Consider the following 15,628-nt stretch of genomic DNA (forward strand, 5'->3'; position numbering starts at 1 on the left):
ACAAAGTGAGAAAGTGGTGGTGCTGAAGATAGCTAAGTGAGTAAACCAAAGGGGCTGGGCGCATAGGAGAGAGTGGGAAGAGAGGGGAAAACTTCAAAATGAAAATTTGGAAGTGGTAAAGTTTCTAGTGATAAGAAAGCCTAAAGCCAGGCACACACCTCTAATTCTAGCTACTCAGGAGGCTGAGGCAGGAGGATCCCAAGTTCAAGGCGAATGTGGGTAATTTAGTCAGATCCTTCTTCAAAATAAAATTTAAAAAGGGCTGGGGATATAGTGATAAAGCATGCATGGGTTCAATTCCCCCCAGCCCCAGGGGAAAAAAAAAAACAACAAACAACAACCCAGAAAGTGATCATGGGAGTAAGAATTGAGAGGAGGAAGAAAATGTTGCTGGAAATAGGCAGTTTAAGGAAAGGAGGGTCTTAGGCACATTTAAGATCAGCTATTAGAAGAGAATATACATACACAACACATCCACAAAGATAGCTCTCAAAAATGAAAACAGGAAAAGGGATAAAGAGAAAACCTGTGAGCTTGAAGCTATATCACCAATGAATAAGAGAGAAGGTGACTAGGTAGTTAGTAGACATCAGCAAGGGAGGGAGAGTTACAGATAACTGGTGTGACCTTCAAAAAGGTGTGTTTTGTAAGACACAGTGGGAGAAATGGTGCAGAAGAATCACTGGGAACCAGAAGGAACCACTCTATGAGCTGATGCTAAGGAATGTGAAGCTCTGAAATTACAGTTATTTCCCTCTCCAATGAAAACAGTATAATTCAGAGACAGACTTCATGAAATATAAGTAATAAAATGAATACAATGAATTTAAAGGCCACTGACCAGCTATCAGAAGCCATGCATTCTGGCCTCAGGTCTGCCACCGACTACTTCTGTGATACATTTAAGTGAGTCTCAGTGTCTTTATCTACAAAGAGGGAAATCTTCCCTATCTACCCAATCCTGCCTATCCCATAGAGATATTTCAGAGTTAACCATAAAACTATGGAACCAACATAAAGCTTATAGCATGATGCTTTTCTAATTTCTTTTTATCTTCTTTTACCATATTAATTACCCATATTAATTACTCCATATTAATTACCCATCTTATCTTATATTAATTACTCCATATTAATTATCCATCTCATCTTTCTTTAAAGCTGCTAAACTCATGTGAGGGATGGACTGACAATAAAAACCATTTCATGGGCTGGGATTGTGGCTCAGCAGTAGAGCGCTTGTCTCGCACAGGCGGGACCAGGGTTCGATCCTCAGCACCACATAAAAATAAAGGCATTGTGTTGTGTCCATCCATACCTAAAAAATAAATATTAAAAAGAATAAAAATAAAAACCATTTCATGAATTTTTATATTTTTAGAGTCAAATATTTATTAAAAACAAAGTTTGGAAACTATAGGTATAAGATCATTCTTTGCTGCACTAACTTCTGAATAAAAAGCATCCAGTTTCTATTTAAAAGTATTTCCTTTTCTTCTTATTAGGTAATTTACCACATTGTGAAGCAAGAAACTAAAATACAGCAAATGGTTTATCCTATGTCTTTTATTAGGCACAAGATACTTTCCAAATATCTTTTCAATGGATCTTATTTAGTATTTTGTTTAACACTGTGAAGTGTATAGTCTCTCAAGTGTTTACCAGAACATGTAGTTCCTGATAGTACTTGGAAAAAATAGGGCAGATGCTCAGAAGTGGGTTTTTCCTATCACTCTCCTAGTTACAAGGAAACCCTGCGATGGTGATGAATCTATCACAGTTGCTTTGGAAATCATTTTTTGGGAGCTATAAGCATTTTAAGGTATCTATCCATTCATTGTGCTCCTTCCTCCCAATGAGCACTTGTGTTGTAGTAGTCTGTTTGTGTTCTTCTCTGAATCTTGCAGCATGACAAGAAACACATTAAGGTCACAAAGGTAAACTTTGTTACTTTTCACTGCTTTTGTGATTTGGATAGTTTTCCCCCTTCATGGTGAGTATTTCGGTGGTGTGGTCAGCTTATGATTTCAGTACTGATTTACTTCTTGTCTTTGACAGTGTATACCTCTGCTTATTTAAAGGTAGAGACTCTCATTTGTCAGCATGTCAATCTGGGTGCTTACTTTAAGAATGGAATTATCCTGCCTTGTATTTTTGGTATCATAGCCTTCCAGTAAACAGCGACGAGTGGTATTTCCTGATCCAGCAAACTCTGCCAGGTTTAGATCTGCAAAGCCCAGCTATGAAAAGAAAAAGAATTATATTAATAGAATATCTAGTAGGCTTCTATCACATTCTGTCATATTTTCTTTAAAATAAATATTCAGTCATGCTCTAAACAAGTTTTCTCAAAATTTGGTCCTTTGCAATTTTTGCCATTTTAACAACTCCTATTCGATTATTTGCTTTATACGTGCCCTTAAATTGGTTGGCTTTTTAATAAAAATGTATTACCTATTCTTGTCTTAAGCAAGATCTCCAATATCATAGACTTGATGTGCTAAATATTTTTTCGGGTATACATTAAAATAAATACATTTCTGTTGTAGTACAACTAATGCATATCAAACAAATAACATCACTGCAAGTAGCAGTGACACACCACACTGGGAAATACTATCACAGCAACAATAATCATTTGCATATAAATAGAGAAAAATGATCGGAATCCCCTCTATTCTGGTTCTTGCTCTATGGAAGAGCTAACCACTGGTAACTGCACATAGTTGCAGATTAAAGTTCTCACTCTGTGCAAGTAGTAGGATGATTTAAATGAGCTACACACTTTCTTTGGTACAAACCTCTTTTATCCTCCCATCCTTCACAACATTTGCCTTGTTGATTGTCCTTATGGAAACTTTCCCTCCCTTTCTTATAGTTTTGGCTTACATTCACCCTCTCTGCTGATACCTAGAAATATAGTTCAAACCTGTTGCTCTTTTTTATTACCACCCCGGTGTTATGGTTTGGATATGAGGTGTCCTCCAAAGCATTCATGTGTTGGGCAGAGATGAAATGACTGAATTATGGAAAGTGTAACCTCATCAGTGGATTAATTCATTTGATGGACTGATGATCTAGTGAACTCTGGAAGTAAGTGAAAACAGGTGGGGTGTGGTGGAGGAAGGGGGGATTATGTCTTGTCCCTCACTCCCTACCCTCTCTCTCTCCTTTCTGGCTGTCGCGAGCTGGGCATCTTTCCTCTACCACATTCTTCATCTTTTTCTTCTTCTTTTTTTTGGTACTGGGGATTGAACCCAGTGGCACTTAATCACTCAGTTCTTTTTATTTTTTGAGACAGGGTCTTGCTAAGTTCCTTAAGGTCTCACTAAATTGCTGAGGCTGACTTTGAACTTGTGATCCTCCTGCCTCAGATCCTGGAGTCACTGGGATTGCAGGCGTGAGTCACCATGCCCAGCTACCATGTTCTTTTGCCATGATATTCTGCCTCACCTAGGTCAATGGAGTTGGTCAGTGATAGAACAAATCTCTGAAATCATGAGCCAAAGTGAACTTTACTTCCTCTTAGTTATTGCCGACAGGTATTTTGGTTACAGTGAAGAAAAGCTGACTAACACAACAGGTTTGGTGCTCATTTCTTTTGCAGTTACCAAAGGTTGCTCTACAGTCCTTCTTCTGATGTTGCTCTATCCTATCCCATCTCTGACAGGCAAAACAAATGAATCCCATTATTATGTCATTATTTCCTGAATACACTGTCTTGCCTCATATGACTATGTATATGTAGAATCTTTTATTATTATTGTTATTTTAGTACTGGGGATTGAACCCAGGGGTGCTTTACCATTGAGCTACCTCCCCAGCCCTTTTATTTTTTATTTTGAGATAGTCTCACTAAGTTGCTTATTGCCTTACTAAGTTGCTGAGATTACAAGGGGTGAGCCACCATGCCTGGCTTAATCTTTTATTAACAAAAACATGAATTGAACAAGCACATCTCTGTGAACCTATAATAAAATGCACTATACATTTCAAACCCTGTTGAGATTGTTTGCTTTAAGGCTTTAAAACAGTGGCACATATAAATGGCATTCAAGATGAAATTTAATTAATTAATTTAGTGGTATTGGGGATTGAACCTAGGGGTGCTCTACTACTGAGTTACATCCCCAGACCTATTTTTAATTTTTTATTTTGAGATGGGTTCTCACAAAGTTGCTGAGGCTGGCCTCAAATTTGCAATCCTCCTGACTTAGCCTAATTAGGACTACAGGCATTTACCACTGCACATGGCTGAGATGAATTTTTTAATTGAAGACTGAAGCATTATTTTAGTAGCTTTTAAGGAAGAATGAAGAGTAAGAACCTAGAGTATAGCTGAAGGGCCAAATGCAGTAAGTTAGGTGCACAATCAAGTTACAAGTAACATATACCTCATTTTTATATGAGTATGCTCTGGTCTTATTGCCTTTTCCGGGCCAACAAATCAGCAGAAAAAGTCTGGATTTATCCAGGACAAAACAATATCCAATTGAGCATATGCAGATGCATGTGACTTATTTGATGACACATTATTAACACACCCTATTTCATATATTACCCTTTTCTTTAAACCTCCAACACCTCTTTCCTGTCTTCTCTCTGCCAATCACCTTGCTTCCTATTTCACTCAGAAAATAAAAGCAATCAAAAGAGCATTTCACTTCCACAAGCTCTTACTACCGGCCACATCCATTCTCCTACCTGCCCTTGTGCTCTGTATTTGCCTACCCACTTACAGTGCTGAGATGAACTGGCTGTATTCCTAAGGCCAACTGCTCTCCTCCTACCTACCTGACATCATTTTAGCAGTTCTTTATGCTCCTTGGCATTCTAAAATTTCCTTTCTCTTCTGAGTCATTCCCATCAGTATACAATTACATTGGATTTTCTCCTATCTTTCCTTTGTATGGGGGTACTGTTAGGGATTGAACCCAGGGTCCCTCTACCACTGAACTACATCCTCAGCTCTTTTTTGGGGGGGCGTGTACCAGGGATTGAACTCAGGGGCAGTCAACCACATCCTCAGCCCTATTTTGTATTTTATTTAGAGATAGGGTCTCACTGAGTTGTTAAGCACCTTGCCGTTACTGAGGCTGGCTTTGAACTCTAGTTCCTCCTGTCTCAGCCTCCTGAGCCACTGGGATTACAGGCATGTGCCACCACGCCTGGCCCAAGCTCTTTTTATGTTTTCTTTTGAGACAGGGTCTTGCTAAGTTGCTGAGACTGATCTCAAACTTGCAATCTTCCAGCTTCAGCCTTCTGAGTCTCTGGTGTATGCCTATCTTAATGAACAAAACAAACCAAAATCTCCTCTCTCTCCAGAATACTGGATCATTTTTCTGTCTCTGTTCAAACAACTACAAAACTCCTTGAACAAGCTGTCTACATGGTCTCTGATTCCTCTGTCCTAGGACAACTTCACTTCCTCCCTCTCTCCTTGTCTTTGGTCTACAAGCCACAATGTCCTGTTCTTTGAAAACATCAAGATCACTTCAAGGCCTTTAGCTTTTTTTTTTTTTTTTAAATTTTTGGCCTGGGAAACTGTCACATGGTCTTGTAGCTTTCTCTTTCACTGCACTCATGTCAGTGTTCAAATGTCATCTCTCTAAGGAGCCTTCCCTGGCTATCCTGAAATATGTCCCCCTTTCCTCCCTTCTCCTAAAGTTTTTGCCCTCGGCCCCTATGTGCTCTGTTTTCCTCCTTAGTTGTTATATCATGTCCACATACATTTCATACTTATTTTGTTGTCTGTCCTCCCCCATCTCTGTCACCTCCAATTAGAATATAAGTTTCATTAAAGGCAGGGATTTTTGTGTGTTTTGCTAACCGCTGTATCTCTAGTACCTAGAATAGTGTCAGCAAAAATGTCTGGCACATGGTAGGCACTTAACAACATATTTACTGAATGAAAGACAGCTTACTGACTTACCACCCACTGTAATAATACTAGTATTACATAGTCACTAAGTTGGAAAAAACCTGATCTGTCTCTGTTATGAACTACATGTTTGTGTTTCTCCAAAATTCACATATTGAAACCCTAATTACCAAAAAGATGGTATAAAGTGGTGGGTCTCTGGAATGTAATTAGGTCATGAGGGTGAAGCTTTGGTGATGGGGATCAAACCTAGGGCCTTGCACATGCTAAACATGTGTTTTACCACTGAGTTGTACCCCCAATCCTAAATTAATGTCCCTTTAAAAAAGGTAGAAAAAACTGGGCACAGTGGCACACACCTATAATGACTTGGGAGGCTGAGGCAGGAGGATCAATTTAGCAATGCCCTAAGCAACTCAGTGAGACCCTATCACAAAATAAAAAGTAAAAAGTGCTGGGAATGTAGCTCAGTGGTAAAGAGCCTCTGGATTCAATAACTAGAAGTAAAAAACAAAAAACAAAAAAACAGACAGGAAAGAGTTTGCTTCCTCTTTGCACTCTGCCATGAGAGGCCATATGCAAACTAGGAGGTGGGCTCTCATGAGATACACGACATCTGTCAGAATTTTTTTTTTCTTTCTTTTTTTAATGGTAGAACACCCACTTTACCTCTGAGCTACATCCCTAGTCTTTTTTTTTTTTTTTTGTGTGTGTGTGTGTGTGAGAGACAAGATTTCACTAAATTGCTGAGGCTGGCCTTGAACTTGCGATCCTCCTGCCTTCTCCTGAGTTATTGGGATTATAGGTGAGGAACACTGCACCTGGCTCTGTAAGAATCTTGATCTTGGACTTTCCAGTTTGTAGAAACATGAGAAATGAATGTCTGTTGTTTAAGTCACCCAATCTATGATAATATATTAAAGCATCCCAAACTAAGATCCTACTCCCTATTAAAACAGTTAAAAGATGGAATATGTTAGTGTATGATGTTTTAGGCTGAAGGGTATCAATGAATAGTTCAATATTTATTGAGTATCTTTTATGTCCCAGGCCCTGTTCGAGACACAGGAAATAGTAGAGAATAGCAGAAATACTATGCCTTCAAAGAACTTACATTCTAGCAAGGGACCAAAGAGCCCATACTCTCTTATATCTTTTTCTCTGGCTTCACTAAGATGAATAATTCACACATGAGAATAATACGTAATAATACACGTACACATACACAAGCTGTATATATGTGGTAGATATTAATTTATTCAGAAAATAATTTTCAGCATTTAAATTCCAGGTAATGTTAGTAATTGGGAATAGAGACTTTTTTTTTTTTTTTTGGGTGGTGCTAGGATCAAACCAGGGCCTCGTGCATGCTAGGCAACTGTTCTACCTCTCAGCCTTTATAAAATCATTCTTACTCTCATAGATTAAAGTGGGAAAACAGAAAAATAAAAAATTCCTACAATATTGTGTGACAAGTGTGGTGATAGAGGAAGACACAGCTACAAATAAGAAGAAAAATTCTCAGTGGAGTAGGATGACTAAGCTGAGTCTTTAATGATACGTGAGTTGACAGGATAAGGGGAGGGAGAAATACATGCATAGTAAGGACACCATCAAGTCACAAGGCAAAGAAGCTAAAATAGCATAAGACCCTCAGGAAGTTTATGACGGCAGAATGTCTCATAAGGATGGGTGGTTGTGGAGGAAGGAAAGTAGCAGAAATAATTTGCAAACCAAAATGGGTCTTACATGCTAGGTTATAGAACTCTAAATTTTCTTTAGAAGCAAAGAATAACTTGCTGAAGGACTGAAAGTGGGAGAATGATATGATTATGTTTTAATTTTAGAAAGACAACTCTGGCAGAGGATTTAGGAAGACGACAGAAGCAAAGAAACCAGACAGGAGGCCAACACAGACTGCAAATAAGAAATAATGAAGGCATAACCCAAGGCAGTGGTCTTGACAGTAGATAGAAGGTATAGCTTCAAGCTTTTCAGAAGGAAAAAAAAATCAAGAGGATTTATCAGCCATCACAGACCTTGTTTGCCTGCCCAACATTCAATGCCCTGCTATTCCTTGATAGCAAAGCCTTGATTGTATTCAGGTGTCCACTCTCCTGAGTTCATCCATGTGCACAAGAAAAGTAACCCAGTCCTACCTCATTACTAAACTATGGTTATTCTAAGATAACCATGGCAATCCATTCCTATAGCCACAGATGGCATAGGGGTGAGCATACGACCCTCTTCTGGCCAGTTACAAGTATGGGAAAATCCTCTGAGGGCCATGTAGGGAAAGTTTTCTCATTAAAAAGAAGCAATGCATGGAGAAGCAGTTGAATTCTGTCAAAAGTGAATGTGCTCACTATAAGTTGAGCAGCCAGACACCCAGTGTTCAGGAGAGGAGCTAGCCAAGAACAAAGCCATCGTGAAGAGAATGAGATAACGGAAAGAGAAGAATTTGGGGTCTTGATAATGTTCTTCAGTCAGTAGATTAACCAGTCCTGAAGCAGTTCTGTCTCATGTTTGTTTTATGAGATTTTTTTTTTTTTTTAAAAAGCTCTAGTTGAGGAGGTTTTTCTGTTACTTGTAGCAAAGAACATCTTAGCTGACATTGCAAATACTAGATTTAGTGTTTAAGACTAGGGTTCAGAGCTGGGCACAACGATGCATTCTGTAATCCTAGCTACTCGGGAGACTGAAGCAGGAAGACTGCAAGTGTAAGGCCAGTCACAGAAACTTAGTGAGACCCATTTCCAAAATAAAAAAGAGCTGGTGATGTAGTTCAGTGGTAGAGCACCACTAGAATCAATCTCCAGTACTGGGGGAAAAAATAGTGTCCAGATTCTTGGCTTATATGACTGGAATGATGAAAATACCAGAGACTGGAAATAAAAGGAGCATGTGTTGCTTACTCATTCCTTCAATCAAAAAAAAAAAAAAAAAAAAAAAAAAAGAGCATATTCATTAGTAATTTCACGTAGCTAGTAAAAGCATCAACAGGAAGTAGTGATATATCAGTTGGCCCTCTGCATCTATAGGTTTTCAAGCTGTAGATTTAACCAATTTGGATAGAAAATATTTTTAGAAATTGTGTTTATGCTAAACATATACAGACTTTTTCCTGGTCATTATTCCCTAAACAATATAGTACAACTACTTTATGTACAGCGTTTATATTGTATTAGGCATTATAATGTATGTATATTGGAGGATACATGTAAAGGCAAGAACTATGTCTGTTCGTTTATTTATTTATTTGTTGTAGAAGGACACAACACCTTTATTTTATTTTTTATTTTTAGGTAGTGCTGAGGATAGAACCCAGTGCCTCACATGTGCTAGGCAAGCACTCTACCACTGAGCTACAACCCCAGCCTCTATTTATTTATTTATTTGTATTTTAAGACAGAGTCTCATTAAATTGCTTAGGGTTTTGCTAAGTTGCTGAGGCTGGCTTTGAACTTGCAATGCTCCTGCCTCAGCCTCCTGGGTAAATTCTATGCCATATTATATAAGGGATTTGAACAGGCTTAACTTTTTTATCCTGGGGGAGAGAAGAGCCTTGGAACCAATCCTTTGCAAACACCAACAGATGAATGTGTACAGAGTGCTAAGAGAGTACAGAGGAGGATCCTATTTCACTAGTGAGAGATGGGCCTGGGAATACCACCAAGGAAAGACAGTTTGAATTATCAGTAAGCTACAGCTTCAAGAAAACCAGAGGTCATTCTCTAATAGGGAAGCTAAAGCCCAAAAATAACATCTCATAATAAGCATTTAGAAAGAATATGCCTATAACTGATTGTTGGTTCCAACTGTTTAACCTCTAAATTGCTTTACTCAAAATGAATGAATCTGGAACATCAATTAGAATTAAGTTTATAGATAGTGATGAATGATATTACATAGGCCAAGAGTTAAAGAACATCCACTTACCTTTGCATAAGCTTTTCCACCTTTTAATTCCTGCCAAACATAGAAAGCATTATAAGGACATCATATAATTAAGGATTTAAAATTAAACATATGTCAAACAATACCAAAGTAGATATTTATATGCTGACAAAACAGTTAAAATCTAATGATCTTAAATCTAACTGGATAGAGTCTTCAAAATTCCCCCAATGACCAGAATGTTTACTTAATGTATAATTTATTATTTTTAATATCAATACTATCATTATTGAGATGAGGTCTCACTATGTTGCTATGGCTGGCTTCAAATTCCTGAGCTCAAGCAAGCCTCCTGAGTAGCTAGGACTACTGGCACGAGCCACCATATGTGGCTGTAGCATGTAACTTTAATAAGAACACAAATGATGAGAAGACAAGCTAATATTTTATTTATACGCTGAAGTAGGCCGTAGGCCTATTGCAAAAGCCTGAAAAAGGTTAAATTACTTACTCAGTTAAGCATACTCATATATTATAGAAAGATTTCAACAAGTTGAAACTTCACTACAGAGACAACCATTGCTATCAATTCTTACAAAGTATTCCAGAGATGCTCTGTGCATATAAAAGCATACAGATAGGATAGTATAAAATCTCTTATCTAAGGTAAACAAGACTGACAAAAGTGGAAAAATAATAATATATATCAATATTTTATTTGAATTTACGTGTGTGTGTGTGTGTGTAGTAATTTGCCAAATGTTTGTATTTTAACATCACAGCTACAAGAATTAAGCATAAAACACTCAGAAGAATTTCTAGCACACAGTATATTATGCTTTTGTGTTTGCCTCTATGATCAGAGCCAAATTCTTTGTTAAGGTTTAGATAGGTGGTATCCCCCCAAAGCTCATATGTTAGACAATGCAAAACTTTCAGAGGTGAAATGATTAGATTATGAGATGTGTAACCTAATGGAGTAATCCACTAGTATGGATTATGAGGGCATTAACTATAGGCTGGTAGGATGAGGGTAGAGGAGGTGAGTGATTGGGGTATTCCTTCAGGATTTATATTTTGTCCTTGGTGAACAGAGCTCTACTTTCTACTGGGTGTCATGTCCTGAGCTGCTTTCCTCCGCCATGCCCTTCCACCATGATATTTTGCTTCATTTTGGGTCCAGAGCTATGAAGTCAGTCCACCATGAACTGAACCTTGAAAACTGTGAACCAAAATAGTTTTCCTCCTTTAAGTTGTTCTTGCCAGGACTTTACATTCCTCTTCCACTTTTAAAAAAGTGTTTGTTGAATGGAGTTGTCTCTTATTTTTCTTTCATAAACACATTATCTATAATTTCTAACTTTTTTTTTTTTTTTTTTTTTGTGTGTGTGTGTGTGGTACTGGAGACTGAACCCAGGGCCTTGTATACTGACCTATATCCCCAGGCCCTTTAAAAAAAATATATATTTTGAGACAGGGTCTTGCTAAGTTGCCCAGGCTGGCCTCAAACTTGCGATCTTTCTGCCTCAGCCTCCTGAGAAGCTGGGATGACAAGTATATGCCACTTCACCAACTAATTCCTATCTTTAATATAGTGAACTTTTAAAAGTTGAGAGGTAATCTATAGGAAACTCTTATTATTTGTAAATTTGTGTGGCTCCTCTTCTTCCCTCTTGCTAGATCTACTCTATCATGGATTATCAAAATCTTCTTTATTAAGTTACTGTCATATTCCTTAAGTTTCCTTCCTTAAACAAACAAAACTACAGTTCCTCAGATGATCCTTCTCTTTGCTCTTTTCTTTGCTCCCCTCAAGGTCAACTCCTCAAGTGATTTATTTCTCCCTGCTGTATCCTACTCTCTATTCAACCCTCTCCACTTGGATTTTGTCCTCAATTTTCCTTTGTACTAACTCTTAAGATTCTGAATGATATTAATTTTTTTTAAGTCAAAGGCTCTCTGTCTTTATCTTATATAGCTTCTCAGTAGCATTTGACAGGCGTGGCTACTCTGCCTCCTCTTTTTACATTACTTTCCTCTCTATACTTCCCTGGTGAAACACCTGCCTGGTTTCATTTCTACCTTACTGGCTATTCCTTTTCATTTTCCTTTGCTGGACCAATTCCTTTATTAACCTCTTTAGGAAGCAGGTTAGTGGCATACTTCATCAAAATTGAATCCAAATGTTTATCTGTTTATTTACTTATTTATTTGGTACTGAAGATTGAACCCAGGGGTGCTTTACCACTACATCCTCAGTGCTTTGTATTTTTGAGACACGGTGTCACTAAGTTTCTGAGACTGGCTTTGAGCCTGAAATCCTCCTGCCTCAACCTATACCTTACAGGCAAAACCTATATTTTTAGCTGGGCAACTGGCCACCCAAAATAATGACCATCTCTGTTATAATGTTGAGCCCAAAATAAGCATTTCTCTTCTGAACTATTAGAACCACCTAGTGTTCTCTCTGCCAACCTTCCTTCCATAGCAGAAGTGATCTTATAAAAAAAAAATGAGTCTCTCCTTATTTAAATCTTCCAATGGACTCCAATTATAGTTAGAATAAATTCTACACTCTTTACCATGGGTTACAGGGTCCTACCTGATCTAGTGTATCCAACCTTATCACCAAGAATTTTCCATCTCTGTTTTCCAAGCTCCAGTGAGGCTGGTCTTCTGTCATTTAAACATGACAGATTTGTTAGTACTGCCTGGCGATCATGGTACTTTTGAACCTGTAGTTTGATATCTTTTATCAGTTTTGGAAGAGTCTCAGCCATAATCTCCTCTTCCTTCCTCTAGGGCTCCAATTACATAAATGTTAGACCTTTATACTGTTCTCCATGTCTTACACTCTTTTCTGCATTAAAAAAAAATATTTACTTCCATCTTATTTTCCAAATTATCAGTGTTCTCTTCAGTTGTGGTAAAGCTGCTATTAAAGTCATTTGTTGAAAAATTTTCATATTCTTGGCTTTAAACTTTAGTTAGTATATTTTTTGGTTCTAAAATTGCTTTTATTTTTTTTTTAATTACTGTTTCTAGTTCTCTGATGAAACCCACTTTGCTCATTAATTAGTCATTGTAAAGTTTGTCTTTGGAATTTCTAAAACCTGTATCTTTCATGGGTTTGTTATTATCATCTATTTTTCCTTTTGAATTTTGATCATGTAGTCACGACTCCTGGCATATTGGTTAACTGTGTTTGAAACTTAAAGAAATAATCTAGGGTTGAGTGAGACTGTCAGAAAAGACTTGAATTGATTGGAAGTGGGGTTTCAGTTTTGTAAGGGCTGATTCATATGCACTATGCTTCTCCTTTTAGGTTGAAATACTTAGCAAATTCCAACCAAAAGTCTGGGATGTTCACCAAGCCTAGGAGGCATCTCTTTCTTGATGGACCCCAGACACTATTTTTGTCCATTTAGACCTGTAAGACTGCTGCAATCTCAATATAGCTTATTAGCTACTGCTTGCAAATTAGCAAATACTTTGAGGATAAAAGCAATGCCAAATGTTAGGTCTGTCTATCTATCTATCTATCTATCTATAGTCTCTTTTTACATATTTGTGAGTGCCAGGCAAGTGCTCTATCACTGCGCTATCTCCCCAGCTCTTCCATACATCTTCACATGCCTGCCTCTCTTCAAATGTTAGCTTGTAGAGAAGTCTTCAAAGACTCCTCCCCCAATTTTCTAAACTAAGGTCTTCCTCCAAGTTATATCTCATGATATTTTATGCAGAACACTTATTATTTATTTTGTTATGTGTTTATCTCTCTTTCCTATCATTCCTTACCAATTCTAACCAGAAAATGAAGTCCTTGAAGGCAGGAACCCATTCCAGTATACTTCTGTCCTTTCAGTGCCTAGAACAATACTTGGCACATTGTAGGTACTTACATATTTGATTAGTAACTGACTGCATCCCTATGTCTAGACAAAAAAGCACACTACCAAACTTTTTGATCTTTATCAACTTTATAGATTAAAAATAATGTATCTTGGGCCAATTTTGTGGCTCAGTGGTAGAGCGCTTGCCTAGCATGCATGAGACACTGGGTTTGAGCCCAGGAACCATATAAAAATGAACAAATAAAAAAAGGTATTGTGTCAATCTACAACTACAAAAATATTTTTTAAAATATGGTATCTTACTTGTAGTTTTGTGTGAGGGTGGATAAATTTTTATATGTTGAAAAACTATATGTTTCACTCTCCATCAAGTGTATATTCTGTCCTTGCCTAGTTTTTTAAGGACTATTGATTTTTTTCTTATTATTTGGAGGTACTTTTTCTATATTAAGGAATTAGTGCTTTGACATAACTTGCAAATATTTTCTCTAATTTATGGTATTATTTTGCAACTCACAAAATGTTTAATAGTTGAGTTAGTTAATCTTTCTTTTATGGCTTCTTTTATAAAATACTTGGGAAGGATTATGTAGAATAAATTCAATACCTCTATCTTCCTAGCATAGCATGACTTCCAACATCAATTTTCCTCTTCTATCAAGTTAGAACCTGTTGGCCACCCAGCTAACAGATGACATTCATGGTTTTTCTTTTAGTTTGGTGTGGTGACATGACTAAGTTCTAACTGGTGAGATATGTATAAAATACACATACATCACTTTTAAGTCATGTCCTAAAAAGGGATGCATTTGTTCTTATGTCACTAGTTGGGAGATAAAAGGAAGCTGCTCTAATCAAGTTATCTAAAGAAGACAACATATGGTGAAAATGAAAATGGCAGGGCTGCTCTACCAGTCCTGGATCCTACCCCTGGTACATAAACTTCTACTTTGTTTAAGTCATTGCCTACTTGGGTCTCTGTTTAAGCTGCTTATCATATTATCCTAATTAATATGCCAGACACTTATGATCTAAGGAACTGGTTTACTTCAGATGAGTAATTCCTATCACAAGTAGTATTATTAGTTCTTGCTTATTATTCTTTAAAAACAGACTTTGAGTATCTTTATTTGAAGTTATACTTTACTCTAAACTTGTCATGTTTTATTTATCTTAAAATTCAAAGACCGACAAGTCATCTTTCAGAAATCATGATCAAAACTCCAATTAGAAGGGCTAGGGTTACTATTTGGCTCAATGGTAGAGTGCTTGCCTAGGACATGTGAGGCGCTGGGTTTGATCCTCAGCACCACATATAAATAAATAAATAGACAAATAAAATAAAGGTACTGTGTCCATCTACAACTAAAATTTTAAAAAAGATAACTCCAATTAGGAAAGTTTTAAAAAAAGAGTAGCAGCAATCAAGGTAGAAAGGAATGATGGTAGGATGCTCTACTTATATATCAGCTAATCCCTATACCTTCCTGAAGAAGAAAGTATTATTCCTTATTTGGATGAGGAGATAGATTTTACAGGACAGAATTGCCTCAGGTCTCATAGCTAATACATGACCAATGGGACTCAAGCCCATGTACACTTTCACTGTACCACACTTCCTTTAAGGTCGCCACCATTCAATGACTGCTGCTCTAAAGGACCATTTAAAGAGGTCTATCTTCATTAAAGTCTTCAAACTTATAAAATTATTTACATACACATGTGTTTGTTATATTTTAACTGAGCAGACTAAGCAATACAAAAGAATTTTATAAATATAGCCACATATATCATAGTGCTATCAGTTCATTCAAAAAGTAGGATACAAAGACTAAACATACAGCTTTGTTTTTCTAGGCTATAGGACTAGAGTGAAAAAAAAGCAAGACAAGGGACTGCTTTTTGTTCTAAATCTTTTTCTATTTAATTTTTGCCAATGTATGCACATTACTTTGGTAATTTAAAAATATGTAATACAAAACATAGTTTACTTTTT

The 15,628-nt window shown here is 37.1% G+C and overlaps 1 protein-coding gene across 1 annotated transcript in view; it reads right to left on the reverse strand.

The window, feature by feature from the left end:
• The window catches only part of Eeig2 (EEIG family member 2), a 90,161-nt gene that overhangs the window by 30,539 nt on the left and 43,994 nt on the right, over positions 1 to 15,628 (reverse strand). Inside the window, exons 3-4 of the mRNA XM_046467285.2 lie at positions 9,821 to 9,850; positions 2,124 to 2,240 (exon numbers count right to left, since the gene is read on the reverse strand). Coding sequence (XP_046323241.1) covers positions 2,124 to 2,240; positions 9,821 to 9,850 — 147 coding nt within the window. The remainder of the gene's footprint in view (positions 1 to 2,123; positions 2,241 to 9,820; positions 9,851 to 15,628) is intronic.

The sequence above is a fragment of the Marmota monax genome, unplaced genomic scaffold (genome assembly GCF_021218885.2).
Source record: "Marmota monax isolate L192 unplaced genomic scaffold, Marmota_monax_Labrador192_F-V1.1 WCK01_AAM20220418_F8-fsc00181, whole genome shotgun sequence".
Taxonomy (NCBI): Eukaryota; Metazoa; Chordata; class Mammalia; order Rodentia; family Sciuridae; genus Marmota; species Marmota monax.